General features: G+C 42.7%; 1 protein-coding gene across 1 annotated transcript in view; it reads right to left on the reverse strand.

Moving 5' to 3' along the window:
• ush2a (usherin) overlaps nucleotides 1-16,154 on the reverse strand; it is a 204,912-nt gene that overhangs the window by 10,836 nt on the left and 177,922 nt on the right. Inside the window, exons 75-82 of the mRNA XM_022741757.1 lie at nucleotides 5,566-5,647; nucleotides 5,314-5,459; nucleotides 4,449-4,790; nucleotides 3,788-4,149; nucleotides 3,299-3,668; nucleotides 2,442-2,723; nucleotides 2,147-2,316; nucleotides 151-478 (exon numbers count right to left, since the gene is read on the reverse strand). Of these exons, the coding sequence (XP_022597478.1) occupies nucleotides 151-478; nucleotides 2,147-2,316; nucleotides 2,442-2,723; nucleotides 3,299-3,668; nucleotides 3,788-4,149; nucleotides 4,449-4,790; nucleotides 5,314-5,459; nucleotides 5,566-5,647 (2,082 nt within the window). The remainder of the gene's footprint in view (nucleotides 1-150; nucleotides 479-2,146; nucleotides 2,317-2,441; nucleotides 2,724-3,298; nucleotides 3,669-3,787; nucleotides 4,150-4,448; nucleotides 4,791-5,313; nucleotides 5,460-5,565; nucleotides 5,648-16,154) is intronic.

Raw genomic sequence — 16,154 nt, forward strand, 5'->3', positions numbered from 1 at the left:
ATTCTGCTTTAATGACTACCCAAGGATTGGTTTCCATTTCCTCTCAGATCTGGATAAATATTATATCTGTTCGATTTTAATAGTAAAACCTAGATACTACGTGTTTGCTGTATTTTACTTCTCTAAACACAAACACACACAGCATTATACCTGATACTGGTATAGAGTGTACGGCTTGAGTCCTTCGTCTTTGTATACAGTGGAGACATTCCTGTAGACAAGTGCTGCATCGCCTCTGTGGGTATCAGTGGTATGGTCCAGTCTGCGGTACACCTCATAATGCAGGACTCTACCATTTGGTTGAACTGGAGGGGACCAGGTGAGTAGGAAGGTGGTCTGTAGGCCGGTGTGTTCGTCAGGCTGCAGGTCTAACAGTGGTGCTGTCTGTCCAGCAGGGGGAGCCTCCAGAGTAAGTACAGATGACCAGTCACTGGAGGAACAGCCCAGCGCTGTGCAAGCCTCCACCCGCATCTCATACCTATACACACACACACACACACACACACACACACACAACACACACACACACACACACAACCATGATACCAGTGTACTGTGATTAAAGCTTGCACATGAGTTTAATTAAAAAAATATATATAAATAAATATGCCAACAATTAACCAGATATTGTATAAATCAGCAAACTATATTGAGTTCATAAATGATGATCTGACTTGCTTTCTCTTGAAACTCCCAAACTTCACTCTGCAATTACCCTAACCCTATTTAAAGGAGGTGCTAGTGTATATGTACAAAAACAGTGCCACAAGTCTTATTTCTTGTGCCAGATTTATTTAGAAACGGATTTTGGTGGACAGTAAAGGAGTTTTTGACATCACCTTCAGAACCATGTCAACCACATTTTCCAAGTTTCGAAGGCTGAATTACAGCTCAAATTATGTATTTAACAGAAGCCATAAGAAGCCATTAAGTTTAATTCAACCACATGTCCATTGAGCCTTGTCAGACTACAATACAAGAACTGACTTTATGTGGTAACTAATTTAAAGACATTGTTGTGTTTTTAGAGAAAGAGTGAAATAAAGGAGATGACAGAGGGGAAAGAGGGGGAGGAATAGAGAGAGAGGGGAATGAAGATGAGTTGAAAGGATAGAAGGTCATCAGAGAGAGGGGGAGCGATCTTTAGATGATAAGGCTGATGAGCTTTTATTATCTGAATCTTATTACCACATACACACATACACAGCAACATATTCATGCACACTGATATGTACACACAGGAACAGGCACACACATCTGCTACACTGTTGTCTTTGTCTCATAGACAGTGATAGATACATTGTCACTGACTCAAGGTCGATGCTCTTTCTCTCTCCTTTTCTATTTCCCACTTTCTTAAACCGCGACAGTCTTGATGCTGTCCTTTTGACAGCATGTTTGACGGGTTGTTTTCACAAAATCAAGTTATCTGCAATTTGTTAAATGCTTTCGTATCTAATATATCAAACAGGCCTTTGATTTATTAAGTGCTTAGATGTCTCCAGATGTAGAGTTTGTGCGGGACAAAACAGCACAAACTGCACCATGATGATGTGCATGTTTATTTATGATTATCTTTCATGTGGAAGAAAATGCTTTGTTAAAATCATTGTGCTCATTGTATAAAACCACACTTGGCTGTTTTTTGATCCCTATTTTTCCGTCCTTTTACACCATTTTATATGGGCTCACTTTCAGTGTAATTATTTCAAAATATATGTCAAATATCACCATCTATTGACTGCAATGAAAGTGAAGTGATCTCAGCTCTGATAGCTGACCTGTGCTACAACAGTCCCTGGATTGTGGAGATATTTAAAGAGTTAACCAGTGTTTTTTGTTACCAAGAGATGGCACTCTGTTCCCCACATTTCCCTCCATTACAGTACTTACTACACAGGGAAATGTGGAACTGTAACTGTGTTGTTAAACTTTTCTCTCAACCATTTTAAGTAATAAAAATTAAATTATAAACAAGATATATTTACTTTAGATATATTTACACAAGCCTCTTGTAAAAAAGACTACATATATACTGTATCTACCTTATAAATAATACATAAAACATACTGTTAATCCATAAACAGAAATACTTTGCTGCATGATAGCCCAAAAGTTAACTGTGGTGAATTGTTCTTTAGCTGACCTGTGGTAAGGAGCCAGCCCAAGCAGAGTGGTGTGTCGGTCAGAAAAGGCACTATCCATTGGAGTGAAGACAGTGCTGGTGATGTTGAGCTGGACTGGATCTCTTTGATACACGGTGTAACTCACAATGTCTCCATTGGGACGGACTGGAGAACTCCACTCCACTCTCACCTGGAAAGACAAACAACATACAGCATAAAACTTTTCAAGACAGTACAAAGGTAAACCTCAGCTTTAGTTATATCACGATTTAGCTGTTACTCATACAGTATAGACCAAAGAGATGAATGACCCACCTGGCTTGGTCCCAGAGGCGTCAATGTAGGGAGACCAACACCAGAAGGAGCTGACGGGTGAGTCTTTGCTGAGGCTGCAGCACTGCTCACTGCACCTTTGCTGTTGTTGGACCTGACAACATAGCTATATTCCACACTTGGCAAAAGCGTGAAGTCGTGGTAATGTGTCTCTGTGCCAACATAGATGACCTCACCATCTCTATAGAGTTCGTACCCTGTGATGTTGCCATTAGGATGCTCTGGTGGTCTCCAGGTAATCTCGACTGACTCTGGGCCAGTGACCTTCAAAGGAAAAGTCAATGGTCACATCAAACAGATCTCTGAACAGCATTCAATATTCAAAGTTATGCAGTAATAATGATAACAACAAATCTATGACAAGAGACCAGCTTCTGATAGGATCACATGATGCCCATCTGTACTGTATGGTGTAATGCTGACAGGTGTTTCTATTATTTTGCCCGCCCCATTTATATCAATGATAGTAGGCTAAATAACAGAAACACATCTCTGTATAATGCCATGCAGTTCAACACAAATCACACCTCTGTGACAAGTCCTGCCTTCATGAAGGCTGCTGTTTTAGACTGCATTAGTTCTAGTTTGGTGTATCTAACAAAGTGGCAACTGAGTGCATATGTTTTGTGTCAGATGTAAAATTCTTAAAACGTTTAATTATTCTACTGAATGAGTGTTTCACTGAACTGAAATTATCTTGGATGAGTGGGAATATGTCTTCAGTAGTGCAAAGCAAGTCCAGTTGCTTTTGATTCATTCTGGACTGAAATCCACAGATTTAAGTATTGCACATCTAAGAGCAGAGGTTTTAATTAGAAGTCAAAAATAAACAAAGACACCTTAAGAGTCGGGGCACGCAGGCCAGTGGGAGGAGCCTCCTCAGTTACAGCAGACGTTGTGGCACTGGTGGTGCACCCACCACTGGTACAGGCCAACAGAACAAGCTGATATGATGTGTGAGGCTGCAGATCTGACACCACTGCATTAAGGTCTCTCCCACGATAAACCTCTTCATTGTTCAGTCTCAGCACATATTCTGTAACCTCTCCATTCTGCGTCAGGGGTTTATTCCAGGAAATGTTTATACTCTTAGCTGTGGCAGTGTCCACTCTGGGAGCTTCCACTGTGGCAGGTGGAGCCTCTAAGGTTGTGATGTTTGTATGAGGGCTGGTGATGCATCCCTCCGATGTACAGGCTATGACTGAGTAGCTGTAGAAAAGAAGAGAATACAACAAAGTTTTAAAAATATTATCATATTTGTTTGTGGTGGTTATTTGGAGTCCTCACAAAGAAATATTTAGGATAGTTCATTTGTAAGAAAGCAATACCTGTATGTAGAAAATGGCAGGAGGTCTTCATCAATGTAGCTGAGGACGGTAGGGTCAAAACTAAATGAGAAACTGACACCGTTTCTCTGAATCCTGTAAGACTGAAGTACCCCATTGGGCTCCAAAGGAGGTGTCCAAGAGACCAACACCTCACTGGGCCGGCCATGGAGGTGACTCACTGTGGGAGGAGCTAGGCCACGAGGGGGAGCCTGTCTTGTTGTGACAGTTACCCAGGGGCTGCTTGTGTGCCCAGCAGGGTTGTGAGTACGGACACTGAACTCATACTGAGTCCAGGGACGCAAACCACGCACTGTATACGAGAAGGTGTCAGTTTGTTGTGGGGATGATTCTCTGAAGAGCACCTGTTGGAGACGAGGGTGGATGATTTAAGTTGATGATTTAGGTTGGACAGTGGCAACACAATTTTCTTTTGATAACTGCCATTTAAGGTGAAAACCAAGAGATGCTGATTGGTTTGAAATTTGCTGTATTTTTACATGATGATGTCTTTCTTGGGTATAAAAACAGAACCAGGGTTCAGGAACCAGAGACTCAACTGTTTAAAGATATTGGGGGCACCTGTGTATTCTATCAGCTATTGTCCTGTGAACTTAGATATCGCTGCCTATATCTTCAGAGATGTGTCTTTATTTTCACCCACCTTTCCTCTTTCAATATCCTCTTCATTACTACTTCCCATCCCCACTTCTTCCAGACTTCTCCCAAGTAAGATATACTCTCCAATTGGCCCATTGGGCTGGGCAGGAGGTCCCCAGCTAAGTGACACATTGTCTGGGCCAATGAAGAGAGGCCTGGGGGGAGGCTGGGAAGCAGGTGGAGCTGCTGCTGTGGTGATGTGCTGAGGAGGGGTGTGTGTGCAGCCTGCTGAGGTACAAGCTTCAAGAGTCAAAGTATAACTAGTCCACGGTTCCAAGCGACGAAACAGGAAGCTGCGGGATAGACCGCTGAACTCCAGGTTCCCTTCACTGTACAAGTTATACATCTGGAAAGGAGGAGAGGGAAAGCAGCGAAGAGGAAAGAAAAGTATTAAGAGCGGTTGGAGAAGAGGAGAAGAGGTAATGTAGGTGAGTTAAAGTAGGACATAGTGTAACAGAGAACAGTGGAGGGATAAAGACGTGAAGCAGGTGAGAAGCCAGAATACAACAAAGCTGGACAGAAAAAAATGATTAAGTATTTGGTAATGTGCGTATGCTTGACTGTTCTGACTTCAGGAGCAGGCCTATTGCCGTGCACGAAGTGTGTATCAGCATGTATGTGAAGTACGTCCATGTGTATGCAAATGAGCTTTTGAATTGTGTAAGTTGATACCTCATGTTGTGTGTACTTGTGCGCTTTAGTATATGTGTCTGTGTGTATCACTGATATCTATCTGGTGCTACTACTGTATCTTCTAGTATGCGAGGCTCATTTTTATTAGAGGAGCACCATGCCCCAGTTCACCTGCTCAATGCTTTGCATTCACTTTGGTATATTTTCACTGTTGTTGTTGTGTGTACTGCAAGTACCGTGATGACTCCATTTGGAGCATGTGGCTGATCCCAGCTAAGCAGTAACGCCCTGCCCTGCTCTCTCTGCTCCACTGTGAAGTTAGCCAGGCCAGCCGGAGAAGCCTCCAGGGTCCTAATGCCTACCCATGGACTGGACACACTGCCTGAAGGGTTACAAAACATCTAGACTCAATGGAGGGGTTCAGTGGCAGGTGCTGATATTATTTATCCCTGATGGGTTAAATGAGATATTATTCATATTCAACATACCTGCCCTGTTCACAGCTTCCACTTGAAGACTATACTGACCATATGGTTCAAGGCCAAAGACTGTTGCTTCAAGGACTGAACCCTATGAGAGAAAGAGAAACTGAAGTATGATATACAAAGAGATGGAAAGAGTACAAGGTCAGAGAAGTACGAAAAGGAAAAAGGGAAAAAGTAGGAGAAAGTGGGAAAGAGGGATGAGAGGGAAACAGTCGTGAGGAGGGAGAGATATTGGAGAGAAAAGAGGGAAGACAATGGAATGATTGCTCAAGAGTTAAAAATGGAAAGAAAAAAGAGTGGAGACAGAAAGGGAAACAGGGAAGCACACTGTAGCAAGAAGAGAGTGTCAGGAAATTAGTTACACAAACAAACCCTGCATGAATAAAACCATCACATTACTCATTAAAATGGGGAATGAAAAGGAACACTGAAACAATGGCGAGCTAAGATGACATGACATGGGATTTGTGATATCAACATTTCAACATTCAGGCTCTGCCATGGTAAAGTAAGTAGACACCAGAGAAGTGGCAGAGACAGAGAGAGACTGGCAGACAGACCGCCGTCCCTTATGGGTGAATTCAAAGCTTCCAGATTGAGTGTTTATGTCACACATGCACCCTTTCATATCAGACACACACAAACATACACAAACACAGTGTGTCTGCCAGTAGCTTTAGGCAGTGGGACCCAGCCCAACACCCTGGCAGACACGGGGTAGTGTGTATGTGTGTGTGTATGATACAGTGGGAACAACATTTACTAATTGATAAGAGACACACTGTTGTTTCAAAAGGCCCTGGCGTGCTATGACATGGTAGTCAGGGAGCACTGGGCTCCAGGATGTGGCATTGCCTGTTTGTTTGTCTATGACTGTGAGCTTTGAATCAACTGTGAGATTGATGTTTCTCTGTGTATGTGTCAAAAAATTTGTGTGAATGGACAACATAGGAGGCTGTATTTTTTTATATGTTGACTCTGCAGTTTTTTTTTTTAAAGTGTCTGTTCAAGACTGTATGCTTTCACATAAGCAAGCATATGTAAAGAGATTAACTGGTAACTGACTTCAATGCAGCAGCAAGAGGATCAAAAAGACTCCAATTCAAACTGAATCAAATGAAAACCCTGACAAATCACCGTAGCGTGGCACCAAGGATGAACTGTCTGAACAACAACCAGAATGCATGTATTCACAGTTTTCATGTCTGGGAGCCAACATGTTTTTCATCCACAGTAAAATAGGATTAATAAGCCCCTAGACACTAGCTAAATCCTCCTGCAAATCACAGTTCTTCTCAGTAGAGAGAGGGAGGGAGGGACACAATGAGAGAGACACAGGGGTGGAGAAAGATGGAAAGAGAAAGGGTTGGAGGGGGTGAGAAATAAAGACTGAAAGAAAAAAGAGATCAGAATGAAATGAAGTATATGTAAGTAAGGCAATGTAGGTCAGAGAACTGTAGAGAACTACAAAAGTAAGAGAGTGAGTAAGTTAATAACTGACGAAGGAAATAAAAAAGGAGAGATCGAGGAAGGGGGAGTGAGAGAGAGCAAGACAGAGAGAGATTGAGTGAACGGTTAAAAAAAGAGGGGAGAAAGCTAAAGTGGGAGAGAAAAAAGATAGATGTGGCAAAAGGGAGAGACAGATTAAGTGAGCGAGAATGAGAGATCTCTCTACCTTAAAAGCCAGTGAAATATGTGAGGCATGTGGCCTATAAAGCGGTTAACATATGCACATTGTCAATAGCAGCATCTGGCGCTGGCAGCTTTTATAGGAGCATGGAGACTCTGCTACACGCCTCTAGATGGCAATACATTCAAACACTTTATCACTGAAACACACCACATTAACGGCCTCCATGCTACACCACACACACACACACACACACACACACACACACACACACACACACACACGCACCAGCACATAGACAGACAGTAATCAAATGGTGTAACACTGAAACACACTACTATTACATTACATTAACAGCTCCCTCAATAACTATTTCTCTCTCATACATACACATGTACACACACACACACGCATGCACACACACACACAAAACCACCAGAGAAATAATGAAATGAATAATGTTAAGGTAAATTAAATACCCACTAATCTCTGCTGTGAAGATAAACACATTGGAGTATAGAAAATACTAAATACCACACAGCACAGACTGTATTTCCCAACCTTATATTTGTAAAGTTTCTGTCACATATACCACATTTATACTTTATGTATAGTATATAGCATGTGACCTTGATGTATGTAAGATTAAACAGGTAGACCTATTAAGTGATTTCCTTCGATACTTATCAGTTCATGTCTCCCATTTTGGGGTTAGAGCTAGACTGCAATTCAGCAATGGGTACTTATGATTCTAGTGTAGGATTTTCACTTAATTCTGCACCATAGGCAAAATTATAGCTGTAGTCATTGTCAACAACTGGACTGTGGTAGTAATAGCTGTTTGATAAATGGTGGTTTTTCTGTTCTGCCTATTTTGAAAAAATGGCCAACCTATGAAGATCACATGAAAAGCAACAACGTAAGATATGAAAAGAAAATGTTCTCGTCAACCTAAATCCAGTGAGCATGAGCATGTGCATGTGTGTGGATGATCAAAGTCACTAGTTAATCATGCCAAATGCAAAAGAACAGAGGGGGAGCAAAAAGTCAAGAGAGAGATTGTGTAAAGTGTAAACAAGACAGAAGGAGAGAAAAGGAGACAGTGATAGGGAAAGAAGAGAAGAGACAGGAAGAGGTTGTGCTAATTTATACATTAAAGAGCCCTCAGATCTTACATGGTTCAACACAACTTAGCATTGAGGGCAAGGAAGCAATCTATTCAATCTTTTATTTCCTCGTTCTGTCTTCTCTTTGGTGTGTGAGCTGAGCTACAGCAGGGGTCCTCTGGACAGTGTGTGTGTTTCTGTGTGTAAGGTCAGTGTGCATCTGTGTTTCTTGAACCTTGCACACATATATCGATGCTGGTGTTTATGTGTGTCCATTTGTACGTATCTTAACAAGCCCACATCTGCTTGCATCTTGTTTTGTACCCATGTGTCCCTAGAAGAGTGTGTGTGCAACTGTACATCTGTGTGTGTGTGTGTGTGTCTGTGTGTGTGTGTGTGTGTGTGTGTGATATTCAGGTGGAGAGGCAGGGTGCGGCTGGGGGGACAGTGTGTGATACTAATTAAGAATAACCATGTGTATTTGTCAAAAGAATTATGCTGATTATCTCACAAAGGCCCCAGCACTGGGCCCCGCAGAGAGACAGAGACAGAGAGACGGACCAACATTAGCATATGGCTACACACTTGCATGCACGTACACACACACACACACACACACACACACACACACACACACACACACACACACATGCACTCTTCTCTCTCTTTGTCTCTCACTCACTCACTCATACCACACACACACACACACACACACACACACACACACACACACACACACACACACAAACACACACACACAGACACACACACACACACACACACACACACACACACAGACAAACACACACAGACACACACACACACACACACACACACACAGACACACACACACACACACACACACACACACACACACACACACACACACACACACACACACACACACACACACACACACACACACAGACATGCAAGGCAAGTAGAGGTAAAGTAAGTGCCTTAGAACATCCATGAAAGAAGCATTCCTATTGATAGGTGAATGGGGTCCAACTGGTCGGCCTTAGGGGTGTTTCTCTCCACAGCCTCTCTGCTCTGTCACATTAAGGCCTGGAGAGATTATAAAGCACCATACTGTTTCACCTTTTCTTATGTGTCTTAATTCTTTCAGTGTGTGGTAAAACATGCCATGGTAAGATATGATTCAATTCAATTCAATTCAATTCAATTCAATTCAGTTCAGTTCAGTTCAGTTCAGTTCAGTTCAATTCAATTCAATCCTTCAGTCCAGTCTATTAGTACAAGCTGTGCACTGACCAGCCCTGTGAGAGCAGTAATTGTTTTCAGAGTTTTCTGAGGTCAGCCAGTGCACCCCACGCTGCTCTCTTGCCCCCCCATGCCAAGCTCTCAAGCCAAGTTTGTGTGTGTATGCATACGTATTTATGTGTGCACACTTAATTCAATGCTGCTGGCACAATTGCCCTGTGTCTGTTTGCAAATGCCCTGCATGGGTGTCCCTGCTAGTCAGTGTGCGTTAGACAGACCCTGACACATACAGACGTTCGTGCAACACACACACACGCACACACGCACACACACACGCACACACACACACACCACAACACACACACACACACACACACACACACACACACACACACACACACACACACACACACACACACACACACACACACACACACACACACACACACACACACACAGAGTGCCATTAGGCATGTGTTTGTCTGTGGCCAACACAGACATAGAGAGGGACTGCAGGGGTCTGGAACAGGCATGCCCACTTCACACGGACAGCCATGATTGGCTTTGGCGGTTCTAGACCCCAGGAACAGCATATTTGATGTGTATATATGCGTGTGTGTGTGTGTGTGTTATGTGGCCAAATGGACAAATTCTGGCAAGTGCTTAAAATCCAGATATGTCCTGAAATTGAAATGAGCAAGCATGTGTTTGGTAAATAAATAAATAAATAAATAAATAAATAAACATAAACTGGAAAGAATACGAGTATTTGTTCAATCAATTTCCAATCAAGGGCTGTAAAAAAGCATAATGTGAACACAAAAGCCACTATGCTGCACTAATCTGGCCATTGTCATGTATTCAGGTGGGTAGACATGATGAACAAAACTGATATCAATGGAAACTGATATAGGTTTAATCTTAGGGAATTAATTTTTAGATTTTTTTTAAAGAACAGAAAAACAGAAATCATTAACAAAATAAACCAAACATAATGAGTATATTAGATGTGACTGGGAGCATCTTGAAATTCCATTTGATGGAGGGCTCATCCAAAATGCAGACACAGACCAGCATCTTACTAATACTAAAGCCTTTTTTTGGCATACTTGTCATCTTCAAACCCCTCACCACCGATCGATGGAAATTATGCTGACAGCCAAACGTAAACACAAAGGCTCTGCATTCATATCCAGGCTGTGATAAAGCATCAGACAGAGAGGCTGGCAGGAACGCCTCCTCCAGGCTATGGTCAAACATACTGCCCACTTCCAAAACAAACACGCACACACGCGCAAGCATGCACCCACGCACATGCACGCACACACACACACGTTACTCCAGAGTTGAATGGACACATCACAAATATACCATACTCATTTTTCCCCCTCTCTCTCTCCACACTCTCACACGCACTCAGCATTCCCCTAAAGTGATGACCATCATATCGTGGTTGCAGTACTAAACACCCATTAAGACAAGTGGAGAGCTCTAGACTGGATGGTGTAGCCTCTTCACAGACAGACACACAATAACACACAACCTGTCATTACCCAGCAAAAGAGAGTGTGTGAGAGAGAGCAGGAAGAGAGAGGGAGACTGAGAAAGTAAGAGAATATAGACTAAACTCACTTGAAAAAAAAATCACTTGACAGAGTGAGAGGGAGAAAGAACAAGAGGGAATGGAGGGGGCAAAGATGGTGGATGAGAATAACATAAAAACTGTAATTTGTGACAGAGGTAGAGAAAACCCAGATGGAAATGTAGTAATGGAGGGAGGCCTGAACAGTATGGAGCGACAGAGGGAGGAGTTGTGAAAAAGATGAGGAGACAGAGAGAAAGATTGCAGTGAGGAGAAGGAGGTAGTGTTGCAGCCTGATTATTTGGCTGTTTATGCAGAATGCTGAGAGCCCTCCAATCAGAGTTGGAGACCTCTAACTAAGGGGTCTGATAGGCCGAGGGCCTGACGAACTCTGCATCTCAGTCTCCTTATCCTCTCCTCTAATCCTTCCTTCCTCTCTTCACCTGTCTCCTCCTCCACTCTCACCCTCCTCATCCCCTCTCTTCACCCTCTGTGCACTCAGCTCTGCATTCCTCTCTTTCCTCCACTCCTCTGTCTCTCCCTCATTTGTTAAAGGGTGTCACTCAGAGCAAGGGCAAAGCCTTGTCATTCCTATTCCTGTGACCACCCTCTATCCTCTGTTCCTGTGGTTAAGCGATGCAAAGAAGATAACTGAGCAGAAAGTAAGCAACAAGTGAAGGAATAAAGCTGCTGTTCAGTCCTGTTTCCATGTCATTAACTTATTTTATCTGAAGATTTACAGACAGAAATCTATAATGTCACTAATTAAAGATGCCTGGATATGTTCTTTTCTATCTTTCTATTATAGTATGTCCTTAAAAATCTAACTATCTTGAGGATAAATACATTTCCATGGATATCACTGCCATAAGAGGGGAGCATTTTGCTTTTCATGATAATGTGAAAACTGCGGAAGCTGACAGAGCTAAAGTTAATAATACGTGCAGATAGACAAAACAAAAGCAAATGTGAAAAACATATTTACAAACAACTAAACGAAATACAGAAGATGAATAAAATGTGAACATTCTGACTGCACAGTTGTGATATTATTGGAAATGATGGCCTTAAACCTAGTTTAGTCTTTCACTAACTAAGAACTTGATCATCAGTTTTTGTGTCCCCCCTCTGAGACCTGCATTGGAGATAAATCTTAAAGGAATTGTTTGACATTTTGTAATGCTTTTTTGCTTTCTTGTTGAGAGTCTTGTTGCCAGTGTGAGGTTATCAGGTAACCAGCGGAGACTCATTGAAATCACTGCACCCGGCCAAGAAATAGTCTGGTACATAACCCCATGTAAAGATTAAACAAAGGATTTATAATGTGTTAATTAGTGAGCTTTAGAGGTGGAATTTGTTACTTTTGGTCAAAGCCAGGCTAGCTGTTTCCCTCTGTTTGTAGTCTTTATGCTAAGCTAAGCTAACAGGCTGTTGGCTACAGATATGAGAGTAGAACCAATTTTCTTATCAAACCTGCAGCAAGAAAGTGAATTAAGTATATTTCCCAAAATTCTGAACTGGCTCTTTAAAAGGGATCTATTATGCTCATTTCCAACTCTATATTTATATTCTGGGACTCCACTAGAGTAGATTTGCATGATTCTCAGTGAAAAAAAAAAAAAAAAAAATTATCTCGTAGTGCCTGTCATGCAACCCCTCAGTTGAGCCTCTGGCTGAAACAGGCAATATAAGATCCAGGTTCTTTAAGGCCCCCCTCCCTAAAAGTCAATTTCTTCTGATTGGCCAAACTCCAGAAGCCTGCTGAGGGGCAGCGCACCCAGCACTTGGGAGCTTCATCCTGGTGTAGAGGCTCTGAAAGCAAACTGTACAACTATCACAAATGACTGGAAATGGCAACTTCTCAAAACCATCTGTACATGTTTGAACTCAAGATCAAAAAGCTTATGTCGCTAGTAAAATTCAAGTCGCCAAACAACTGTAAAGTAAACCTGCGCCAGTTATTTCTATGCTAGAGCGCATTAGATGCCAATGAAACTACTCAGGTAGACTGCTTTGGGAGAACAAGCTGTGCATGGAGTGTATGACCACATGAAGAAATCCACAACTAGCTGAAGCAGAAAAAAACCTTTGGAAACTTTGTGTTCAGAGCAGTCTGACGCCAGAGCATTTCTCCTACAGGGATTACTTTTACATACGTTTACCTCATTATTTTAGGTTTTCATTAAACTTAAGACACTGCAACATTATATATATGACTGAAATGAAGGAAAAGCATAATATGTCCCACCTTTTCTTACAGGTGATGTTTAGCATGTGCAGAATTGTTTGGACAATGACGTGTACTTGACAGTACAAATACATTTTTCCAGTGAGTAATCAAATACTTGGCATGGGATGGGTTTTCCACTCACATTTTCAACAATGTAATGCTCAGGCTACCTGTACTTAAGGTCAGCTCACCTGTAACCAGAAAAAACGCCCAGTGAGCTATTCTCAGTCCTTGAGGTAAAACTGTATCTTATTTGTTCACGTCCTTACTATGCATTCCCAAGCAAACCCATGAGCCGGCCCAAAACATATGCATGTTTACATATTCCCCAAACTCTGCATCTGTATTCATACTTTGTGTTTCACAGCATGTGTTTAACACTATTACTTGTTTGTCCCGATCAAATCATTTCAAACACCTGCAGGCCGTTCATGTCTAAGTACACACAACATATTCTGATAACATGTCCATACTTTTATACGTCTCCTAGCTGTGCATGCCAAACTACACAAACACACACACACACACACACACACACACACACACACACACACACCGACTCTGAACCTCATGTTGGCTTTCAGACACAGTTCGCCGGCTGGCCTTCGCTGTCCCGCACTCTCTGACGGGCTCTTAATGGTAAACTAACAGATTGTAAACATGCTGCTAGCTCTCTCTCTCTTTCTCTTTCTCCACTCTCTATATTAATCACTCTCTCTTTCTCTCCATCTTCTTTCCTCACACTCTTCTTCCCCCTCTTTTACTTCCTGTTCCCTTCATCTTTCCCCCTTTATCCTCATCCCTTCTACTCTTTCCCTCTCTCACCCTCTCTGTGTCTCTCTTGCTTTTCCTGGGGTATTTTTTAAACAATGTGTCCTTCATGTACGGTTGGTTACGGGGCGTACAGAAGGACATCATTAGCGCTGGTGGTTAAGCTGTAATTTACACCATTACCGAGGTAGGGGCCATTTTTATTGCCTAGTAAATTTCAGCTCTGAAATATTTAGACCATATGGCTCAATTTGTGTAATAACCTTAATTTCCAAGCACCCTTCAGCTCCCTTCAGCGCCGGCTGTTGTTGGCGGATGGTGGAGTGGTGCGTGTACACGTTCGTATGTGTGTGCATGGTTAGGGTTTGGAACACACACACACACACACACACACACACACACACGTGTGCATTCACGCACGCTGAAACATGCACATGGCAAAAATGTTAACGCATACTCTACACATAACCACACACTCACTGATTCATTCATTCACACACACACACACACACACACACACACACACACACACACACACACACACACACACACACACACGCACACACACGTATGTATGCATGGCGGTAACAGATTAATAGGGTGTCAGCTTGTGTTTGGGTGAGGGAGCGTCAGGCGTCGGCCAGATGGTTCTCAGGGATGATGACTGTCAGGGGTCCTGCTCTGATCAATGGGATGTATTAATACAGCACACGCGCACACACACACAGACACACTGTTGCACATACACACACAAACAAAAATATGTTATGCACGCACACACACATACTCACATGCAGTCATATTCAGACATATGTATCCACATAAAGTAACACACACACACATACACACACATATATGTATTCACATGGTCTCCCTTCACGAGTGATCCCAAGGGCTGCAATGTAACATCTGGAACAGCCAAGGGAGGGAGAAAAGGACAGAAGACTAGAGGAGGAGAGAAAGGGAGGTGGTAGGCAGGGGAATACAGGAGGCACGAGGATGTAAGAGAGGAGACAAGAGTGAATGGGAGAGGGAAAGGAGGTGGAAAGGGAGTAAGGGAAGTGATAGGGGGATGCAGGTGCACAGAAGGGTTAGTGTGGAAGAGGCAAAAGACGATAGTAAAACTGGTGAGAGAAGCGGGCAAAAGGAAGTGAGGAGTTGGGGAAATTAAGATATAAGGATAGAGTGGAAGGGGATGTAGAGTGTGGAATGAGGGGAAAATTAAAGGGTTTAGATTAAACCAGGGCAGAGATCATAGAAGAGAGGGCAGCAGGGATTGAAGAGGAGGATGGGGAGGTAAATGAAAGAAGAGGCAGAAAAAGGTAGAAGAGCTGCAAGGTAGTGTGTGTGTGTGAGCAGAAAATGACAAGGGAAAAAGAAAGAAAGGGTGACTCATGGAAGAGAGGAGAAGATCATGGGGAGGCATGAGGTGAGTGGCAGGTGCATGAAACAAGCCCTGAAACAGTGAGAACAAAATGATCCTTGGTAGCTACAATCTCCAGTGGTATGAAGATCCAGAGAAAAGAAATGAGTTAATATGTCGTGCCAGTTTAAAAAAGAAACAAAGAAACAAACAAAAATAATGAGGTGACATGGGTAAACAACAAGAGGCCTGAAAAAAGAAGGACAGAAAATAATGAAGAGAAATATAAAGCATAAGAGAAGTAAGAGGACCACGATGCAGGATAGGCAACCTGACACCCTGTGTGAGTGACTAACATGTCTGTCAGAAAGGTGTAAGGCATGGAGGGAGAATGTGTGTGTGTGTGTATGTGTGTGTGTGTGTGTGTGAGACTGTGTGTGTGTGTGTGTGTGAGAGACTGTGTGTGTGCCAGGCGGCACGTAGGGATCTAGTGAGGCAGGCCGCCTGCGCTTCGTACCCTCATTCCGTCCGATTGCCATGACGACCCCATTAATCAGCCAAGCTGGCACAGAGCAGGGTTCCCAGCCCAGCCTGAGATCAATACACACACAAATACACACATACCAAATGGACACACACACGTGCACACAACAATACATCCACAAACTAAGAGATTATGAGCAGAA

This window comes from Seriola dumerili, unplaced genomic scaffold (assembly GCF_002260705.1).
Source record: "Seriola dumerili isolate Sdu_G_001 unplaced genomic scaffold, Sdu_1.0 BDQW01000003.1, whole genome shotgun sequence".
Lineage (NCBI taxonomy): Eukaryota > Metazoa > Chordata > Actinopteri > Carangiformes > Carangidae > Seriola > Seriola dumerili.